This window comes from Buceros rhinoceros, unplaced genomic scaffold (assembly GCF_000710305.1).
Source record: "Buceros rhinoceros silvestris isolate BGI_N320 unplaced genomic scaffold, ASM71030v1 scaffold10069, whole genome shotgun sequence".
Lineage (NCBI taxonomy): Eukaryota > Metazoa > Chordata > Aves > Bucerotiformes > Bucerotidae > Buceros > Buceros rhinoceros.
This window is the reverse complement of record NW_010432100.1, coordinates 53,457-76,596: the sequence shown is the minus strand read 5'-3', so window position 1 is coordinate 76,596 and position 23,140 is coordinate 53,457. Positions and strand designations below refer to the sequence as shown.

At 37.9% G+C, this 23,140-nt stretch overlaps 1 protein-coding gene across 1 annotated transcript in view; it reads left to right on the top strand.

The window, feature by feature from the left end:
* The first annotated feature begins 47 nt into the window (after positions 1 to 47).
* The window catches only part of RAB11FIP2 (RAB11 family interacting protein 2 (class I)), a 29,553-nt gene continuing 6,460 nt past the window's right edge, over positions 48 to 23,140 (top strand). Inside the window, exons 1-3 of the mRNA XM_010143648.1 lie at positions 48 to 575; positions 11,775 to 12,217; positions 12,951 to 13,413. Coding sequence (XP_010141950.1) covers positions 208 to 575; positions 11,775 to 12,217; positions 12,951 to 13,413 — 1,274 coding nt within the window. The 5' untranslated portion in view covers positions 48 to 207. The remainder of the gene's footprint in view (positions 576 to 11,774; positions 12,218 to 12,950; positions 13,414 to 23,140) is intronic.

Below are 23,140 nucleotides of genomic sequence, written 5' to 3'. Positions count from 1 at the left end.
CGGTTCTGCGGGGGGACCCTGCGGCCCTCAGCTATGGAGTCGCAGGTAGGGCTGCGTGGGGAGGGGGGAACCTGAGGAGTGGTGAGTGTCACCCGCGGCGAGGAGCGCCGGAGGAAGAATCGCGCTGAGCCCCTGACAGGTGTCTCTGCTGTAAGTGCCCTTACCCTGTAACTCGAAGACTTACAGACTTGGTGTTTGCTATTGCTGATGCGATCTTCAAAGATGATGTTGGCAGAGCAAGCCCAGAAATGGTTCCCAACTCACGTGCAAGTTACGGTCCTTCAAGCCAAAGGTCTGAAACCAAAAGGTAAAAACGGCAGCAATGATGCCTACACCATCATACAGCTGGGCAAGGAGAAGTACTCCACCTCGGTGGCTGAGAAGACCCTGGATCCCATCTGGAAAGAAGAGGCCTCCTTCGAGCTCCCTGGATTACTCATGCAGGAGAATCCAGAAAAATACATCCTGTACCTGATTGTCATGCACAGGTCGCTGGTGGGGCTGGACAAGTTTTTGGGACAGGTGGCGATAAGTCTGAATGATATATTTGAAGACAAGCAAAGACGGAAGACAGAGTAAGTGATGTTTGGTTTTTTTAATTATAATTTATAATTTTATAACTTGCACTTGAGGAGGATGGGAAATAGTAGCCTTACTGTCAACACACTTTGAAATGAAATTAGGATGTTTCTGTTTTCTGTGGTGTGTTCAAAGCCCTTAACATACACACTTACGTCATTGTGGCCTGACCTCTTCCACAGAGTTTACTGTAATCACAGTGGTCGCCCTGCACAGGGAAGAACTGTCAATAACATTAACATTTTCTGACAAATTCGTGTGTGCAACATTAAGTCATTACAATCTGTTTTTCTAAAGTTTTTTCTTTGTTCTGCTCAGAGCCATATCCCCTTTAAACTCCTGCCTCAGTGTGAACCATGTATGAGATCCTGTCTTCCTCAAAGCCTGGCATCCTTTTCAAAAATGTTTTTGTACAGTTGCTGCAACAAGCATCTTTATTTTATGTTTATGTGTCAGTGGTTGATGAACTGTGACATAATGAAGGCTTACCACAGCCGCACAGTTCTTTCCTGATCCTGGTTAGTCAGGCCACGATCCTGCAGGCTGCTCTGTACAGCAGGCCTCGACAGAGAAGACTGAAGAGAAGTTTCGGCTGTTGCAGTAGCTTCCGTAGTTACCTACATAAGCCTTTGTCAAATAAAATTGCTGTTTGCCAGCAAATTCTGGCACTAGATGAAAAAAAAAAGAAAAAAAAGCATCACAGCAGTTTATTAAGCGGAACTGTTAAAGTATCTAACTCTGCATTTTTCAACTCAATTAGTAAAATTGTTATAATTTCTAGTTAGGACGTGGTTGCACAAAGACGCTTGGTCCCAAGTGTGATTTATCCCCCAAAGTGCATGGGAATAAACTGTAGGTGTAAGCGTACTGCAAGCATGTGGGTGACTACAGGATTTGTGTTTGTTTTAGCTATGCTTGTTCCGCAGAAGTAGTCCAAGAACAGCATGGAATGCTGCAGGCTAGCTGCATGTAGGCAGTGACTTATGAGCGCTGACAGATCTTTCTGCGGTGGTTAAAACGTTCCCGCCCCAGGTGCCTTTCCTCTAGCATACCTCTGCCTCTTCAGTGGATGACGAAGGCTCCTGTGCCCAAACCTCAGCCGTTAAATTCTGAGATGTCTTCTGTTAGGGATGGTGGGTCTATGGTGAGATGCTGGGCTTTGCATCAAAGTGACTGAGATGTTTGTCTGTCGCTGATGGTGCTGGGGAGGCGTGAACCTTTGTCAGAGTCGGAGCGAGCAGTTGGAGATGACAATCATTACAGCCAGGTCTGGTTGATCAAACAACTGTTTCAACCATCTCAGAGCCTGGTCCTGCTTGTGTGCAGTGGCTGAGCCAAAGACAAGTCAAAACTCTCTTTGCCCTGCTGTTTGTTTGTTTGGTTTTTTAAAACTAAACTTTTAGCAAAACATGTTCACTAACCATGTAACAGGAAAGAACGTGTCCATGCAGAATCTCTTGTGGGTTCATGGTCTGCAGTATTATACTTTTTAATTGCTTATCCTTTTAAGGACAAACCAGTTATCTTGATAGAGTACATGGTAATGCCTGTAGCCTTAGGGTCTTAATTTCTATTTACACTTGATTCAAGAAGTTTCAGTGCTCTTTAGACATGCATCTTAAATATTCTTTAATCATGAGTTGTAATTATCTTGCAAGTCAGTAGGTAACTGCCTTAGTTTAAACACCTAGCTGCTCTACAGAAAAAAAAAGTGAATGAATAAAATAAGAACTCTACTAACTGTAAAAGATATGTTAATCTGGATAGAAATATGTATTTGGAAACCGGAGGAAAATTTGTAAATTATTCATGTATTACTGTGAGTAGCAAACCCTCATTTCCCTTTGAGGAACCATACACTTTTGCTCCAATTTTAGCAAAAGTAGTATTGGAATCTTACAAAATTATTGCAAGAATTTATAAGTGGGGTAATTAACATAGTCCTCATGATAGTTAAATGAACATTCAGATCCCTTCGGTATTTTTGTAGGGAGTCCTGCTTAGCAGGGCTTCCTAGGTGTTCTTGATTTTTTCATTTCTTTCTCTGAAGTGTGCCAGAGGAACTGATGCTGTAAACATGCAGCGGTGCTTCCTTGGACCACTGCTGAAATTACCAGGGCTCCCCAAGAAACCTGTGCTCTGCCCACGAGCTGCACTGCAGAAGACGGGGGCCTGTGGGGAAATTTTTACAAACAGCCCAAGTCCTTTTTACAGACGTTACTTGAGCATTTAAGATTGCAAATCGTATTAAAAGTCGATGGGTGTTGGGCTCCTAGAACCGAACAGCCGTACTTCTAAAAGTCTTGTGTGTGTAAAAGGGCGCATAGGTGGTTACTGGGATTTTTGGCAGCATGTACGCACTTCGTGCCGATTTAAATTCTTACGAGACTGAAGCCGCTGAAAGCCCAGTTTTCCAGTTGCTGCTTCATAACCTAGAAAATGTCCTTTTTGAAACTAATTTTTGAAAAAGTAATTCAGAGTCCTTAAGCACTTCAGTTTTTTTTGAAAAGTTACCAGGGTTGTCTCCTCGTACGCAGTTGTGGGAGGCGGGTGCGTTGTTGCTCTCTCCCTTAAGCCTTTGCTGGAGATGTGGATGCAATATTTGTGCGGGTATGTGGGAGGAGGGCAAACTTTCAAGAATATATTTGCAAATGTGATCTCAAACAGAACACGCTTTCTTGTTTTCCTTTTATTAAATCCTTTTTGATACAAGATATTCCTAGTCCTGTGTTGGCAGTAAACTAAGGGTAATATATTTGGACCCAAAGACCTTCTAGCCGTGACTGGTGTGGGAACTGAGACACCCAGTGCCTTTCAAGACCAAGTCCAATGCCTTTATTACCAAAGCACTCTGATGGTTGAAAGCGATATTCATTGTTTCAGAAACACTAATCTGTTTTATTAAGCAACATTTTTACTTTCAAATATGTTCAACAGGCTTGTGGTGTTATTAAATCCAGAGTTATTTTCTTATGTTGATGTAACCTTAACATTTCTTGCTTTGTTTGGGGATGAATGAGATCCAGTTATTTGATGAAGTGTCTATTGGTAATATTTCTACTTTTTAATATATTTAATAGCTTCCTCTTTCCAACACAGCTGTACATATGGTGCTGTAAGAGACAGACTCAAGAGTCACTAGGGTATTGCAAAAAAGATATTTAATATTCTGCACAATGCTGAACCCTGTCAGCAATTCCCTGGTGCTTTTTTAGGAAGGGGGTATGAGAAGTGAAGGCTACCAGCTGATTTTGAATTCCTAGGAAGACTGTGGGGTGTGTGATATTTGGCTTTTTGGTTGTTTTTGTTTGGGGTGTTTTTTTTCCTATTTAGTATTTTATAATTTGGAAGAAATAAATTTAAAAATTCACTGCAGCTTCAGAAATGTTATGTTAGGGGAAAATACTCTTTTTTTTTTCTATATAGCTTTTTTTGTTACTTGTCACATCTCAAGGAAAACGCTCTCTGCAGTGAAGTTCTCAGGCAGAGGCCTCATGATAGGATTTGCGCGTCTTGTGTTCTAATACAGTTGCTCTGGCACAAGACTCAATGAAACGAAGCAGTATATTTACTGTAACTTGATAGCAAAAATTTTGTACACACCGTCACGCAATGCCCTTTTTCTTTCTTTCTGAAACTGTTGATTTTTTTGCATTCTTATAAGTGAAAATTCCTGGAACAGTTAGATCCAGATGCGGCTCAGATGGTCCCTTCCAGAGACTTCAGCCAAAGCATCTGCAGGATCCTAGTTCATTTTCTTTCTTTCTTGGTGCAAAAATGCCCATCGCACTGTGCTAGCTTTGTAAATTTGTGTCTCTGGCATCTCTGCTGTTATTGGAAATGGACAGGCTCTTTTTACTTCTCCCACTTTTTTCTCCGGATTTGGAAACTAGGCTCCAGATGCTGAGAGATTTTACTAAGGTATTTTTAATGGTTCAAAAAGCTTGGGAGATACTGCTTTACTGGAAGGATGTTTAGCATAAGTTTTCAGATCTTAGATTTCTGATATGGTTTTTATTTTTGCACTAAAATCTTGTGTATTTTTGTTTTAATTCATCCTGAGAAATACATGACAATTTTTTTTGGACTGCTATTGTAAATATACCTTTTTTGCTCTTGTGGTTTAAATGTAAATGATGATCAGTTAATGTGTTTTTGTAAAGCCTATGTACATTTTTTGTAATAATTTCAGTTCTGTTATAATCCATAGTTGCCTTAATACTGCTGAGGATCTGACAACGTATAACATCAAAACAAACTTTTGAATTATCATGGGATTAAAAAAATCCTTATTTACTGACATGTCTTAATTTACTGAAGTATTTTTCGGTAGTTTTTTTTAATGAGTCTGCCTTTTCCTTTTTTTTTCCCTTTTGTGTGCGAAATGAACCACAGCAATAAAAGAAGAAATTTTCTTTAGCTTTCACCGTGGTGTTACCTATTTCATCAGCATTTTCTTCATCCTTGTTGTTCTCTAATTCCACTCTATTAATTGTCCATTCCTTTACTAGCTAATTTTATTGGACTTTCATTTCAGCATTTCAGATTTCAGCAGATTTAAGATGCAACACTTGTCTGGAATGCTGTAAATCTGAGGAGGACAGGCAACGGTAGAATTATTAATTCTCACAGAAATTTTGTTGGAGGAGACATCTTTTGTTTGTTAATGCCCTGTCTCTTCGGTTTCTCTATTACCTCAACAACCACCCCCTCCACCCACCAAAATGCAGCAGTGTTGTAAAAAAAGCTTCTTTGAGCATAACACAGTGAAGAAGTCTTGGCCTTATCTGATACTTCTCTGCTTACTTCGATCATATAGAATAGTCAAAACCAGCTTCTCAGCAAGCAAACAAACAAAAACAATTGCCGACGCACCACAATCAATACCCCCACGTTGCAAGCACTTCTTTAGTGCTGCTGAGCTTCCCAAAAGATATGGAAATTGTGTGACTTGCTCCAAATTAAAGTGAATTCCTTTTTGGCAGCCTCCCTCTTGGATATGGACAAGTTTCCCCTTCGACTACCACTGCCCTGTCTTCTCTTTCATCTGCCGCAGCAAAAGCAAGAGGCGGGTGCTTGAGTAGGTGGCTTCAAATACAGCTTGAATTACAAAGTATGTTGTGGTTACGTGGTGCGTGTTAATGAATTGTGCCTTTTAAAAAATAATTCTACAAAATAAGATACTTCATAAATATTATTTATGAATTTTGAGTCTTAAATTTAGGTTAAACCACAAAAATGCATTTTTCTGTGATAAAACTGAATAGTAGTGGAAATGGCCGGCTGTGATAAAAATTATCAATGTGTTGTGGTTAAAGTAAGAGAGAAAATGCTTTTCACTCCAGTCAAAAGTGGGAAGAGTGGTAACAGAAATTTGCTAAAGTCACAGAAATAATGAGCAGCCTGGAGGATACATATGGTTTTGTGGTACCACTCAGTAAATGGGGATTGGGAGGGGAGCGGTGGAAAGAAGGAAAGTTAGTAGTGAGGAACAGAAAAGGGTTCAGGGAAACAGAAAAAGGTGGTTATGAAGGAAACCAAAAATTTGCACCCAGTTGTAGCTTTATGGGCTGATAGCAAGATTTTCTAAGTACCTAGTTATATTCCCAGCATTTACATTTCAACATGTGCAAGCACATCCTCTGAATAAGTCCTGATCCTGAGTCAGAATCTGAGTGCCATCTGGATTGAAATACTTCTCGGTTTTCTGTGCATACACACTTGACTGAAATAACTGGCCTTAATTCTCATACCTTCCATTATTTTTTTCTATAATAAAAGTAATCTTGTAGTTTTTAGCCAAAATAATAAGTAAACTAAGACCCCTTTGATTACTTTGATTCCAGCTGATCTTAGCTAGGGTGTTGTGATACGTGTCAGTTCCCATATGTTTTGTGGTGTGATGATGTCACTTCATAGTATTCATTTTTAAGCCCCACTTTGTGTATCGTATTTCAGTTGGCTTCCAGAAAATACTACTATTTATCTTTGTGCATGTCATCACTTATTTTAATAAATAATCCATTTTCTTTATTTCCCCTCGTACACGATGTAGTTTGTGCTCAGCCTCTTGCCTTAATTTTCCTACTAACTGACTTCTGGGGCGGTTTCTCGGTATGGTATCTCCGTGATTTATCACAAAACATACTTAGGCATTTTTCAAAGAGCATTTCTTCATTGTATCTAGCTTGAACACAGGAATCTAAGATGAAAAAGTTCTTCTTTCCCATCACAGCTGGTGGGTATGTTCTAATTGGGATTTTGATGCTCTTTTATAGGGGTAGTTTTAGAAGTACCTGCTGGTTTAGAAAATTCTCCTCATCACTTTATTCAGATTAAAGTTGCTTAGCAGATCAGAATGCTGAGTTTACCTGTAAAATCAAATTTAGAAGCCTTGTGGATGCTTTGATGATTGTGTAGCTTTTTGCAGCATTCTTTCAGTAATTTGCCAGTGAAAATCAAGATTTTTTCAAAAAGTTTTGGGTGCAATCTAATGACTTTAGCAAAGCAAAATTAGATCAGCTCAATAGATGTTTACTCGTAAAGTGAAGGCGGGGTGTGGTGCATCACAAGCAGCAAAATGAGTGGGAAAATTCCTTTACTGCTTTCCATCTTTGGTGCTGGCAAGAAGATGGAGTCAGAAGGTCATCTGTCATGCACAGGTTGAATGTGCTGGCTGGAAGAATTCTAATTCCTCTTTTAATTGTGAACAAGTATCCCAGTGGTTTTGGAGGCTGTTAAAATTTTAAGTATTAAATTAAAATGAAATTAAAATTATGTAGTGGTTTTCCTTACCCCTACTGTTAGTCTTTTTCTTACCCATACTGTCAGCGTATCCTGCTCACCGCTGCATGGTGAGCAGATTCAGTTGAGTGATGCTTGTTCAAAGAGTGGGGAGGGCTAACACTTGGAGCTGTCAAATTCTGTGGCAGATTTGGAGGACAGGACACCAGGATAAGACATCACCTTCCTTATGTTAGGAGAAGAGAAAAAAGTCACTGGTTTCAAAGTATTTGTTGAATGGAGGATGAAGAGTACAGTGAGAATAGTATAGATAAGCAAAAGGGAATTGGAAAACCAAGTTAATGGGGAAAAATGACCAAGTTAATGGGATAAAATGGAATCAGAAAAAGAGGGAAGAACAGTTGAAGAAACGGTGTTGAAACAATGTTTGTAGATCACTAGCTATTTAGACAGAATAGGCAGGTCAGAATTTTGTGATTTGCTCATTTGTAGTAACTTATTTCAGTTTTCTCCTTTACTCTTCCTGTCTATCATTGCTAAGGTAAAGGGTTTGGTACTGCTGATACTACACAATTCTCTTTAATAGTATGCAGAAGATGGTTGTTGTCTTCCTTAGAAATAAGGAATTTGCTTTTTCCACCGTAATTGTAGGTATGGCCAAAATTGAGTAATTTTGTCACGGTTAGAAAATAGAAAATGTTTCTTCAGATAGGGGTTTAGTTTTTCAGGGCTGACTGGTCAGTAGGGTATTTCCTGTTCAGCCTTGAATGTTGATCTCTTTGCATGTTCAAAAAAAATTTCAGCATACAGAGTGGCAATTTATATAATACTTAGAAAATAAAAATGGTCAGAGACCTGTGCAAGATGGGCAGAGCCCATTAGTGCATTCAAAAACAGATGAGAAAAAAAAAACAAGGGCTATTCTGATGGAAACCATAGAGGAAAAGTTGAAATTAGAGGATGTATGAAGGACGTTGTCCTACAGAACCTTCGAAGGTGAGAGCAAGAAGTATGAATGTGATTCGGAAAGCAGTAGGGCTTCCTTTGAAGTTGGGAAAATTTGCCAGACTTTGTACAAGGTCTGTTTAAATAAAAACTGTCTGCAAGACTGGATGTAATATTTGGTTATTAAATAAAAGGGCATCTGCTCTCATAAAAGCCACCCTGTTTTGTTCGTGTATGTTATTGGCTATTTTCCTACTTCGTGCAGGCTTTCCATAGAATAAGCTCGTGGCAGCCTGACAAATGGAGCATTTATTGTGGCTAAAAGTACCGTAAACAAAACCAAAATAGCAAGTTTTATTGGCTTTTATAATACATTACGATTTTTTAAATTGGCAGTGATAGAGTGGAATTTAGTATTTCAGGACCCAAATGTTGTTATCTGAAAACAGCGGACTTCATTTTCCAGTTCTTTTTTCTATTGTATACGGTGCTGTTTTTTCTATTTGTTGCTCACGCCCATGTGTTATAGAAACAGATTCTAATGAGAAACATTTACAGACTCGCTTGCGCATTTGCAAGCAGCTCCACACAAATGTGTTGCCTGCACTTATTCTCATCTGTTTAAAGAAGTAAGTATTAGCCTTTGAATTTGAAGAAAATCATGATTTGAGGTCTGCTTCTCATATTGTCTTGTTATGAGCTGAAGCATATGGAACCTTCATTATAACCAAAACAAGATAAACTCTCCAAGGTAACAAAGAAATCTCCTTGAAATGCCTATGAAAATTAAATACCTGTCTTTTATACAAAGATTTGATCCAGCAATCATTATTCAAATAGAAATTTCACTGAAGTCCAGAGGAATTTTGCTGGAGTCAAGAGTTGATGATTAAATTCTGTTGGAATCAGTGGTAGTGTTGAACCTGGTCCCAGCAGGTACGAGGTCCAGACCCTTATGCCGCTCTATTATCTTCTGAGGGTAAGTAGAGTTTCTTTGTTTTCCCAGCTGAACTTACATTTAATGTCAAGTTCTTCAAGGTCTGCTTTGAAAACAAATGTACAGGCTGCAAAGGCAGTGTATTAGTCGTGTGCTGGATTCCTCTCCTTCAGACCTGGTGAATGTCAAAATAGGATGCGGAGATTTGCTGTTAGCGGGGGACAAGGAGTGATTGTGGATTTATGGTCAGAATGTCAGTAGTTTGGTTAAATAAAGTTTTGAAAGAAAAGGCTTTCTTCCACACAGCAAAAGCTTAAGAATTTATGCCTTGATCTTGTTTTAAAACAAGTTAGCAAGTGTTATACATCAGTTTAAAGTTTTGGTAATTTGTAAGTAGAAACACCTGAAAATTCAGCAGTCTTATCAGCGATACAGTGTGCTGTCTGAGGCCTGTGAGGCGAGGGCAAGAGAAAGAAGGGCAGTACGTATTTTTACAGTGTATGCTGAACCATTAAATTTGAATGTCAAAAAGTGAGACCTCTGCCTTTTAAGGCTCGTAGAACACTCATAAGCCTTATTTGTATTTATGTTCAGTGTCCGTCTAAGGAATCATGAGGAGCACTTTCTCAGTTTCGGGTGGGATTTGATTTGGTTTTATTTCTGCACAGGTAAAATCTGTCTGAGCAAGGGCCTCCTCGTTGTGGTTGCTGATTATTTTTTTTTTTTCAGAGACTATAGTAATGTATTTTCTTTTAAAGAAGCATTTTAAAGCAAGTAGGCTATCATGTCTTCAGTTTTTGCATTATTATATATCACAAAAAAGATTCATTCTTGGATCTGTTGTGCATGTTTTCTGTAGCGACTCTGGATGACTTAAAAATATTTCTGGAATCAGTTACGAAAAAGTAAAGTGTTATTAACTAAAAGGAAAAACTATCCGTCTTCTTCAGACACATAAAATTTCAAGTTTTGCATTTCATTTAAAATGTATCAATGAAGTTATTACCTCACAATAGAAGAAAAACTTTCTTCCTAAAGGTTTAATTGTCTTCCTGCTGGTTTGAAATTCTGTATCTGCTGGACTGGATTCTTGTTATCCATGTTGTTGACAGAGAAGGTCTGATATTTCTTAATTATCCTGGTTTAGTGTGGGCTATAAAACCTTTTGGCAGCGGAAAACGTCGTAATACTCTTTATCGTTTTGTTATTTCTTTGGTGGGTCACCTTTAGAAGTATTTTCTCAACTCAAGAAATAGGATCTCTGCCTGAAAATTTTTATTTCAGCGGTCACCTTTAAAAATATTTATGAAATCTGAAAGGAAATTGAGGGTTATTTTGCTCCTTTCTTGTCCTTGTTTTCTAGAGTTGGCATTGAATAATGTATGCAACTGCATAATCAATTTTGCAGCTCTGCTCATAGGCAATTTCATTTCTTAGTCTCCAGTTCAAAAGTTACTCCATCCTGCTAATGCAGGTGGTGGTAGCATGTGTGTGCACACTTCTCCTGACAGCAGGTTTAGAGCCCTTCTTTGGAGCTGGTGGATTCGAAATAGGCCCTTGTGCTCTTTTGGAAATAGGAAAAAGCTGTTGATGATGGGTGTGGAGAAAGGATTGTCTGTTGGTCATTCATTTAGGTGGAGCTGCGGAAGGAAGATTGAGCTGTAAATCTGCAGATGCTCCCGTGGGACAATGGAGCACAACAGGGAATCAATAAGACATGTGGATAATGATAAAGCCTTTGTAAGACCTGGCAAAGAAGCACTCTTGGCTTTTTGAAACAGATGATCACACCTTTGATCTCTTTTCAAGGAGCGCGGGTTTATGTCATGGTTCCAAAGCCTGAGGAAATACTTCTGGAGTTAATCCTGCTGGTGACCTGCAAGAAAAGGGATGGCTGTTAGATACATGTATGTGTTCACTGTTCTGCTAGTGGTGCTTGTGGAGTTACCGTCAACACTGGTGTGGGTAGCAGTTGCAGAAATGAAGTGAGAGTTGACTGTTCAAGGGTCTCAGATATTTCTCTGCTAGTGCAGTTGACATAAAAGTGAACCATTAGTTAGAAGGAAGGGACAGAGGGGAAAGATGTTTGCTAGCATATAAACCTGAGCAAAGTTAAAGGAGAAAAGGTTACTAGACGAAATATTTGCCACATAGTCTGTGTGTGTTCAGGTAAAACACATCACTGCCACACTCTGCCTGAAAGATTCAAGTGTCCTTTTAAACAGTAAAATAAAATATATTTGTATTTGTAATTAACATTAGGTACAAATTCTCCTTCCTAAGCAGGTGTGCACCCATTAGCTGTGATGAACTTTAGTAAGCTTCCGCAGAGTTGTTTTTTGGTTCTCGAAACAGGTGAACACTGCAAAGAGCTTCATACTTGCTTACTTATTTTCTCTTCAAAAACAAATATAGACAGAAAAGGTTTTCAGGACAGCAGTGTTTTAATTTTTGGTATGGAGTTTGGTTTTCATATTCTAAATTATAGCAGCCAGATACATTAATCAACTAACCAGAGTTTAATGACTAGTCTTCACATAACTTAACTTGCTCTTTTTTCTCCTTTAAGGTGGTTTCCCCTAGAGTCCAGACAAGGGAAGAGAACTAAAGACAGAGGAGAAATAAAGGTCAATATTCAATTTATGAGGAATAACATGACAGCAAGTATGTTTGATTTGTCGATGAAGGACAAAACCAAATCCCCTTTTGCTAAACTCAAAGACAAAATGAAGGGTCGAAAACCTGATGGGACATTTTCAGATACATCCTCTGCAATCATCCCAAGTACTCACATACCTGATGCAAACGTAGAGGTATGTAGTAGTGAAATACAAATGAAATCAAAACCAAAAAAACCTTTCCTTTTGGGACCTCAGCGGCTATCCTCAGCTCATTCAATGTCAGATTTAACGGGACCGCATGTCTCCTCAGAAAAAATGAAATCCGGCACAGTTGGCTACTCTCATCTTTTCAGGCGTCAGCTAGAGTCTTTTGGTTCAGTTGATGAAGGCGGTGAGTAAAACTCATGACCATTATAATTACAGTTCACTGCTAGTAGAGCATTCAAAATTCTGTTTCTTTAGTTTGTGAAGCAATTACAAGGCCAAAAAGTTAAGAATTATTGCTGGCCTGTTTTGTGGGTTAGTTGTTTATTTTTTTTTCACTTGCGTTATTTGGTGGCAACTCATAATTGCTGTTTCTAGTAATAAGGAATAGCTTATGTTGGTCATAATGTGTGGTAATTTAGCATTTTTCTTCTCATGTCTTTATTTGAGAATATGTTGTAGTGAAGCGTTACGTTCTAGAGGGAACTCAAGGCAAAAAAAGCATCTTGTGAAAAACAAGTCTGTTTAGAAAGTTGAAACTTTCATCACCAAAGTTTAAACCAATTTATTTAAGCCAATTTATACAAAGAACTGAAAATACTTTGCATTGTTCATTACGCAGCGGTAGACTACTGTCATTTTCCGGAATGGCACACTAGTCATAGCTGTCTTCCTGGTAGAACTTAAGTTTTCACACAGGGGAAAAAACATCTGCTGTAGTGTCTATCATAAACATTTCTGAACCAGAAAGTCAAGGCCACAGCTGTCCATTTTTTTAAAATAGCTTAGTTACTCAGCAGCGTTTTGAACTGGGACTCAACTGCAAAGCTTCTAGACCTAAGCTGAAATGGATTCTCTGCATGTCATAAACTGTGATATAGTGTCTCATTGATAATCTGCTCATGACCGACTGTTTGCAGGGAGTCTGAAATCTCCACACAGAAGGACATTAAGTGTGGATACTTCTAAAATGAACCAGCCTGACAGCACAGTTGATGAAACTGCACTTGAAGCACAAAATGACCCATTTACCAATGTGAGTGCTTCGTTACCCCAAAAATTTGCTACACTGCCAAGACAGAAGAATCCTTTTGAGGAAAGCCCAGCAACATGGGATCAAAACATAACTCTGTTTTCCAAACCAGTTGACATCAGAAAAGAAATGAAAAAAGAGAAAAAGGAGAAAGTTCGTCTTTTTGAAAGAGTGACTGGAAAAAAAGATTGCAAGAGGTCAGATAAACTTAGCAATGGGGGCTCAGAAGGTTCTACTGACTTGAAATCACCTGGTGCATTTGGTGAAACTCATCAGGAGAGTTTTGATTATGATTCAACTAATCCGTTTCTGACAAACTTCAAGCCTACAAGTGTGTTGCCATCCTCAAGGTGGGTTTTTGTCGTGTTTCTATCTGGTATCTTGAACATGTTATGTAAATGAAAATGTGGAAGAACACAATCTTTGTGCATTATATACGTTTATATCATTGCTTATCTGTCTCTAAGTAAAAGGTGCAAACTCTTCATATATTTTGATCTTTTCTTCATTTTGAAGTTACATTTATGTTACTGATATGTACTGTAAATGTCTTGGGTACTTGCATTTGTGGAAGACCTACTTCATGCTTCAGACTGAGTTCTTCCTGAAAGTCTTCTGCTTTCATTGAGCATTCATTGCTAATTATTACACTGCCCTAAGTCAAGGTTTTAGAGGGGAAGGTTTCAAGTCTAGGGGAAAGATGAAACAGGGTAAATAAAAGGGTGAAGAAAATGTGAATAATGAAAACAAATCCTGTGGATGACACCATTTGGGAAAAAAATGGATTTAGATTCTGTATGTTAAAGCACAAGAATTGAAAACTAAGTGGGAGCACCCACAGGGACACTTATCACAGTTAAATTCATTTAGCTCACTGTAGCTTTGCTGAATTCCTGTGTATTCAAGTCATTGCATAAGGCAGCAGATTATGTGCTAAGCAGTGAATTCAGTTACCGGGACTGATAAGAAACTTTGATTTAAAAAAAAAAGTATATACACCACATATACTGTTCCCAATAGATAAATATTTAAGCTGTGAATTTAACTTCTTATTCATTTGCATTCTCTTTTTTTTCTGTATATTAATGCCAGAAATTAAGGGTTTTTTCAAGTTAATGAATCATTTCTATGTAAAGACTTGAATTTGGTAGAAATTGAATTTGAAATTAAAATGCTACAAGCTGGAATTTTAAGGTTGTGAAATAAATCACCATTTTAAAGGGAAAACATGGTTTGAAGAAATTTGCCATTTCCCTGTCTATTAATCCCCTACTTAATGACACAGTAGTATTTTCTTAAAAAAAAAGTAATGTTTCCTGTTATATTATTCTTTAAGATTTTAGAACAGATTGGTCTTATTGTATGCCAGCTCAGTTTTATTCATAGATTAGAACGCGTGCACTCCTGGTTTAAACTTAAATTTTCTCAACAAAATTAGTCACGGATGCGAATTAGATAAATTATCTGAAATGTAACTTCTGTAGAAAAGATTGGGATTCTAGAAGCTCATACAGACTTAAAAGAATTATTTTCTTAGCATCTTCTACGAGTCAAGTCGGTTCCCAGTGTCGTAAGTAACCTGTTTACAGACAGAGTCTTAGAATATTATTTATTTAATGCAGGATTTCTCTAGATGAGAGTAAGGTTATTATGTAGCTTGGTTTGTCAGAAGTTAAACTTCCATTTAAATAAGCTCATTTAAGGAGAAGTAATTTAAATAACAACTAAAATTACATAGCATTTTATTTTTTTAAAATAAAAATATCTATTCAGGCAGAGGCTAGATATAAGTAGTGAAATCTTTTGAAGTTCTTGAATGCAGCAGATCTTGATAAATATAAATCTTTAATGGTAATCATGATGGACTTTTTTTCTTTATTTTGTAATTAAAAAGCTCATCACAGTGCCCATTCAGAAGGACTCTAGTCATTTGTTCCCCGTATTTGTGTGAGTCTCTTTTGCTAGTTCTTGACTTTTATGTAAACACAAACTTTTGATAAGACAGATATTCTGTTATTTTCAAAAAGCCAAAAACAGTAAACATTTTGACCGTTCATGTAAGACAGCTGTTATGGAATAATACCTAACATGCATTAGTTTAAATTAGAAGCTCTCAGATATTACGTGTTCCAGTATTACGTGAGAATCTTTTGGAATAAGTTCACTTTGTTTCAAATGTATCTTGCACAATGATTTTCTTTTGAAGTAGGAACTAATACAAAATGTGCATATTAAATAAGTTTACAGTTTAAGTTTACCTTTTATCTGTGGAGGATTTGTTGAATAGAATCCACTTTTAATTTTTCAAACTAGTAATACTGTGAAGAAAGAATTGTTTAAATCTGTGGGCACAAAATAAATGAGGTTGAGTAACAAATTCGGTATGCAGACAGCTTAGACAGGGAAATTAGACTCTGAGTTGCTTTTTATTTACTCAACATGCTATTAAGCTCTTCTGGATGGATACTGTTTCCACAAGTAAACCAGGCAATATCATTTTATTAAGGTGTGTCCAAAATCAGTGTTTGGTGTGGATGAGGAGTTTGCTTTGCAGGTGGATCTCCTTAAGAGGAGTTAACTTAGTTAAGTTAACGCCACTTAGCTAAGCCTTTGTTTGAGTGATGGAATTAAATGGGGCATGTGAACTGGTTTCCTGTCTGATGAAACTCAACTGGAAGATGTATTCCAGTAGTGTGCTGTAGCCACAAAAGCTTGTTCAGTCTGTGGGACCAGGCTGGAGACAGTGCAAAGTAGAAGAAAAAAACCCCACAGCAGCCTTCTTCCCCCACCCTTAAAGGGAAAAAACAATGGCCAAACCCAGCTCCTTCACAGGCAGAGTGAAGGTCGGATTCTTAGCACCAGTGAGCCTATGTCTGTGAATTAGGGAGTCTCTTCAGTGCCTTTGGTGAGCTTTGCGCCAGGCTCAAGTCCATCCTAATGAACTATGTTTGGTAATGTTGGCCAAGTGATGGCATGCAGGACATCGCTAATGGGTAGCTGGGTGCGTTGAGAACAGAGTTGCTGAATGGCCCTTTACCAACCAGTCATTAAGTGCTGCCTGGCTGTTTGCATGTGCTGTCATGAATTATTCCTACTTGCTAATTAAAAGAATGAAGATAAAAACATCTTCCATGTGTTTCTCAGCTGCTGATGCAGAAAATGTAGAAGTGGTTCAGCAACAGTTTTCCTAAAAACATGAAGTATCACAGGATTATTTGAAAATTATTATTTATTTTTAGTACTATTATTTGTTATTGTTATTTCAAGAAGTATTTTAGAAAAGCAAAACAAAATCTGCATGGTTTATATATAATACTACATGTCAGGAAATCACAAATTATGGACCTCTGATTTCTATTAATCTGTGTTCTAGCACAGGCTTTGGCTTAATCACTTAGTCTCCCTGCTCCTGGTCTGTAAAATGGAGATGATACTTTGGTACCTCCTGCAAAATGCTGAGTGAATAAATTAGTATTTTTTTAAGGGCTTTATAGATATGGTATTACCGTATTACATAAGTGTTAAGATTGGGGGGAAGGGGGGGTTTATTGTCTGGTGTAGGTGTAATGTTGGTATTTATGAGCTGATTTCTTGGCGGTTTAAAAATGCTGCAGTCACATAGTGAAACAAGAAACGCTGTTTGTGCAAATACTACAAAATCTGTTAGTTCCAGAGGATTTATATCACACAGCCAGTGAAGAATTTTTAAGCACACAGTATGCCTGGTATTTTTAGCCAGCATTTACCATGAATAATTTCGTCTTCATATTTCTTAATCCAATGCTTTGAAACTTTTACCTAATATTATCTTGAATTGCATTCATTCTTACAGTTACTGCTATTGTCATGGCTCTTAAGAGGTTAATTAGTAGTCAGGAGCCACGTGGATTTTGTACTGAACACAGTTAAAGAAATTGAGGGTGCTCCTGGAAAACAAAGATTGTTTTGTGCCACGACCAAACCTTATGCATCATCTCTCTGAAATTGTTTGTGTTTAGGACAATACACTACAGTAGGCTAATAAACTGATGTGAAAATTTCTCAATTTACACCACTTGACAAGTGCTAAAAGAAAAGCATCTTTAATTTTAATGTGTTATTAGGACCTTTTTAGAAAGATTGTGCAAGTTATTAACAAGGTCCTCTGAGACAGGAGACGGGTAATTAACAGGACCTACAGAAAGGGAGTTTAGGTAATTAACAAGATCTTAGGCACTGGACACAGGGAAACAGATAGTCCAATATTTAAAGCTGACAGGTTGTTACTAGTCTGATCAAATTCCAGATCTGGGGAACTGAATTGATAGGTGTTTGGGAGCTTTCTAAGAAACATTATTTATTATAAGCCTATATGTATACACAAACAATGTAAACAATATATGTGTTCATACAGAGACAGATGCATTAAAAAACCTTTTAAAGTAGCACTTCCATGACCTAAGTGTTGTTAAACTTAGAGAAAAGAAGATAAAACTTGTGCTTACTATTGGTTACACTTTCTGTCAAGTTCCGGTGATAAATACAGTGTGAATGATGTGGAAGATGGAATAGTGGAGAAGAAAGAAAGGTGTCTTACTAGAATTCACTCTAGCAATTGTGAATAATGCTCATATTTATAACGTTAGTTATTGGTCAATTGGAGCATAAACCACAAAAATATAATTTTTGTCCTGTGTTCTTTTACTGCTTCAGCCTTTTTTAAAAACTGCAACTCAAAAAAATATCCCCCCAACTCTTAAACTCATCTCTTTTGCATCTTCCTGTTTTGTCTGTTGTTTCTGAATGTGGTTGTTTTCCTCAGTCTCTCTCCCCTGTGCTGCCATCACACGTAGCCATTAGAGCTGCCTGCTTCACCAGCGTTGCCTGCCCCAAACAAATGGGGTTTTGCAGTTGCAGCTTTCCCACTGGATGCAGTGTTGGAAATGAGCAATGTCTCTGCAGTTTGATATGTTCATTGATAGATTTGGAAAAAAACAAGTGAGGTGCCATGAAAGCATGAGGCTCTTGATAGCCGCAATGTGTTCATTAAACTGTTAAGTCTAAAGAACAGCTGGTGTCTGTTACATTTCAGCAAATATTAAAACTTTGTAGGTGAATTGGTCAACTAGTTAGAGAAGCTTTTCAGAAATTGTGGTGTTCCTCAGATTTTCTAGGTTACTGCTTGTTGGTCGAGCCATGTTGTTAGAGAAGGTGCCTGGCTCTAGTCAGCTGCAGTTGTAAGATAAAACCTGTTGGCTTAAACCACAGTGAAGGTGAGTTGTTAGTGCAATAACTTCAATATCATCAAAGATAAATGAGTGTTAAATGTTTTCAATCTCACCTGTTATATATGATGTGCCAGAGGCGTGTAGTTAGTGGCCACAGCTCCCTTGGAATGAACCCCAGAAGATGCCTGAGCAGATGAAAGGGTGTAATGGCTGGATATCTCTTTACTGTGTACAATACATCTCTTTTCCAGTGTACAATACCACTCAACTGTGTTTAATTTTCATACGCCCAGTTCAGAAATGTGGTCTCTACCAAGTTTATTGCTGTGCTTGCTAGAATGGTAAAGTCCATTCCAACATTTTAGTGTGTATTTATTTCTCTGTAAGCCAAAAAAGTCAGCAGGTGAACAATGCTGTTTTTCAGAATTGTTTCCTCTGTCAGCTAGCATGTCTTATTTTAAGAACAGCTTACTTCTGCATTGCTTTTCTCGAAATGAAAGGGTTTTTTTTTTCACTTCTCTACTGATATTTCCATTTCGAGTTAACCATGATTACCTGTAGTCTAGTCTACCTATGGCAGTGTATTAATTGTAGCGTAGACCATTAATACTCGTTAAGTCAGTGTGGTAAAGCTGTCTGTAGAGCATTATTTCAACAAAACAAATACATTACCAGTATGTGAGAGAAACTATAGAACAAGCAGAGGTCATGCAAGGATTCTTAGTGTGTCCTGCCAGGACTGTTATCATCCGATTTAGAAAGATCACTGCATGTGATGACAGATTAATGAAATCTTTTGCAAAGCTACTACAAAGCAATAGGCACAGTATTTGGGATATTACTACGGTGATTTGGAGCAATCAGTTCCTAGAGAGATGTTGTAGAAATACTTAGTCTTTATCTTGACTTTTGCAGACTCTTCACCAGCAATCACTTACTCCCAATTAATTACCTGTTTTAGGAACATCGTTTTGCAAGTTCATCCTGCTGGCTACATGACAAGATTTTTTTCAAGCTTTCGTTGTCTGTTGGTGCACATTAGGGCATGTGAAATCTTTTTTTTGAGTGGATGCACAGGCATATTATCTATCCCATGGGGGAATGCACTGCTGCCTGTTCTACTGTCTTTTTTAAAAAAAACTATTATGTCCAGTTGCTTTATTAATAAATGCAGAAGCTATGTAAAATTGATATTTTTTTTTTCTGTTTCATTGTAAGAAGTAAGAATTAGAGCTGTTTTTTTAAGCATTGAAAAATCGTTCTGGAAGTTTCAATATAAAATTTTACTTTAGTGTTGTTTAGTTTTGGGTTTTTTTTGGTTGACTTGTAGGTCTTTAACAGCAGGGCCTTCTAGTGCCGGTACTGGCATGACTTTTAGTGTAATGGTTCTTTAGTGTTCTCTTGCCAATAAAACTTACTACTTTTTTAGCCATAGCACAACTGCCTAGCAAAAGGAGAAGTATTTAAATGCTACAAAATACTAACTTTTTATGTAAAATTCTTGTTGTTTCCAGGAACTTCAATTAAAATTCACTTGAGTGCACTGCATGAGATGAGTTTTGATTTTAGCATGTCTCATAGGTCCTGAGTAATAAATGAATTTGCATGAGTAGTGTGTCCAGCAGAGGGCAAGTACAAGTGCCGTTGTTTTAAGACACTTGTATTTTTGGAAGGAGAAGGCTCCCATTCTGGTAGAGCTCATGAGTGCACCTCTCTATACCTGTAGTTCCCGTGAGATCCCTCCAGCAGTATCAGACGCCTCAGAAATGGTCACCAGTCTATTGTGGATCCAAACTCATGTCTCATGTCTGTTTTCAAAATTAAGGTATTTGTACAGAAAGCAAAACTTTTGTTAAATGCTTTAAGTTGTTTTAGCTGAAAGATTCTGTGCTTCTATATAGTTGCATTGTCATGTTACTAGTGCACTAAATTTTAAATATACATGAGCCACAGGAGAAAAGGCTGCTTCCTCGAAGGCATATTGTTCAGGAGCATTATCAAGCAGCATATTCTGAGACTGTAGCGTCTTTATCTCATGGAACCTTCTGCCATCTTTAAAGGGCTCAGTGGAGCGCAGCAGTGTGCTCCTGAACAGACCGTTTCCAAAGGAGTCTGCATAAAGAATATGTAGCTTGAGAACGAATGATGTGCGAGAAAAGTGTGTCTTATGTTCAAAGTTCAGGATTTTTGGTCCAGTTTCTTAACTCTTGGCATGAGACTTTTCAGTAATATTAAGAAAATGGAGTGATAGCAACAGAACCCGATACTCCTTTTGTGTCCTTCTGGGGTTACACAAACTCCAGGAGGCCTTGGAACATGGCTTGACAGCAGAACAATTTATGTAGTGAAGTGTCCTAAGTGATGTTCCCCAGAATCTGATGGTTACTCCATACTTGCTTAGCTGCCAGACGTGACAGTTACTCCTTCTCAGAGCATACAGTGATTTCTGCATTGCCAGGCACAGCAGGCTAATAATAATCTATGGAAGGCTAAGTTTCCGAGTTTCATTAACTGTATCTGATTTTATTAATTTATTTTGTTTTTCCAGTACATTGGAAATAACTGAAATTGCATGCTAGTATTTCAAGGTTGTGACACGTGTTGAGAGAATCCAAAGAAAAATGCGTAAGCAATGTAATAATAATCAGTTCAAAGACCAAGCATAGGAGTAGGAATAATATTTAATCTCTAATGGAGAATGAACATGGTAGAGCTTTGCTGATTGCCTGTATACAGAGGTTCCATATTAAAAAGGAAAAACCTGAAAGCTCCCACTGAGCTTATGGGTATAATGGATATTCATAGGATGTCAAGTTAACACAGATGATTGCATTATTTTGAAAAGTAGTTATTAATGTAAATATCCTAGTTTTAATTTCTAACAGTATACAGCACAACAATCTTATAACTAATACAAAAGTAAAAAGCTTTTGCTCCTTAAGAAACTATGCTTTCCATGCAGTGTAATTCAGGAGTCTGATCCCCACTCATTATATTGTCAGAGTAAATGGTTCAGGCACTAAAATGTTTAAATCAGTTATAGGAAAGATTTTTTTTTTAACATTGTTTTAATCTCTAGGCATTTAGAAGCTAAATATTTAAGCAGCCACTAGACCTAATGTTTGAAATTTTAACTACCATTAAATTTCAAAAGACTAATTTACAAGCCTCAATCATAAACTTAGGGTGTATCACAAGCTCAAACTCAGCTCCACCGTGTTGAAGTTTCTGTACAAACTGCAAATAGTCAGCACGCACTGTAAGTATTTAACTACCTCATAAAAAGTAAGTGTAATGAAAAAAGAGTTAAGCCTTTCATGTAGCTCAAATGAAAGGTACTTAACTAGGGAAAATAACAGGAAAGTATAAAATAATATGCTTGCTATGATTTTGTAGTAGTCACCCAAACCACTACAGAATCAGCTTTCTAGTATATCTGTCTCCATTATTAGCTTATACTATTTTTCCCATCACTTCCACACCTCCCAGCACAGTGACGATAAGAAACAGTTCTCATCTCAGATGAGCTAAAATTGGGATCCCAGCTAATAAAACTGCAGAAATTCAAACAAACTTTACTATTCAGTAAAAATGTATGTGTAAAGAAAGTTACATCCCGAACAATAAAATAATGGATACGATTTAATCTGATGAAAATATCTGATATAAAGTAAGTTAAGGAAACCAGTTGAGTTCTCAGATGAGGAAATGGGGGGGCACGACTACTGACTGTGCTAGATTGAAGAAGTCTGCTCTGCCTGTAGTGAGGTAGGGGCAGTGTAAAAGTTGGGTGTTTTGCTTGGTCGGTGTCACCTTCATGATCCTACTGCAGCTGATTTTAAATCTGTGCTGGTGTCATTTACCTCCTTGTTACTAGTTCCTAACTTTCTTGAAGGTGGTCAGAGAACATGAAGGTTTATTAGCTCTAAGAGGCAAACTGTTAAAGATCATTATGGGATCTGGGACATGACCTTGAGGCACATCGAGACTCGACAGTGGTGGAGACGGGGGCTTCTTCCCCTGTCTGGATAAGTGAAAGAGGTAGAAAATGACTTGATTCCTGGAGGTGATGAAGGACACAGGAGCGAGAAGGTAGACGAGCTCTTTTCAGTGAGCAGAAAGAGGAGCAGTCAAGCCACTTTGTATAGGTTGGAAGGTGTGTCCAGCGAGGAGCCCTTAGACTTGGATATAGCAGCAACACCTGAAAGTTACACACAGTGTTAATGACGATGAGCCAGAGAAACCCAGTCTGACTGCAATTCTCAGAGTGAGCTGGTAGAAAGTCACGATGAGCCAGAGAAACCCAGTCTGACTGCAGTTCTCAGAGTGAGCTGGTAGAAAGTCTGTTTGTTAGAAAATAAACATCTTTTTACTTGTAAACCAAGCAAATTTAATTTGGACGTAATTGAAAGACAGTAACTTCTCTTCGTGCTTCCGTAGCAAAAATTCCCTGCCAATTTATCAAGCCCTGGGGAAAAAACGGAGACAGGACGGTAACTAGCCCTATCACTCTGAACTGTGATTGTAACAGAGAGGAAAATGACGTTTTTTATAATTGCTTAGATCAATGATTTCAGAATGCTCTTCGGAAGTCAAGAAGATGGCTGCTGGAAGAAGGCTTATGATGGTTGTACAGCGTGTGGGCTGTAGTCCTAGAGGTGTTTTCCGTAATCTAATGCCAGTATTCAAGTGAGATAGTAACTTTAGGGGTGTATTGCGATGAAATTTAAATTAAAAAATAACACACTTTCATGAATTTTCATGGATTTCAGTACACCGAACATGCCACTCCCCCAACTGTATGCATTCATAATTTTACAGTGTTTTCTTTTGAGGTATTACATGGTTCTCAGACAGTGAATTATGGGTT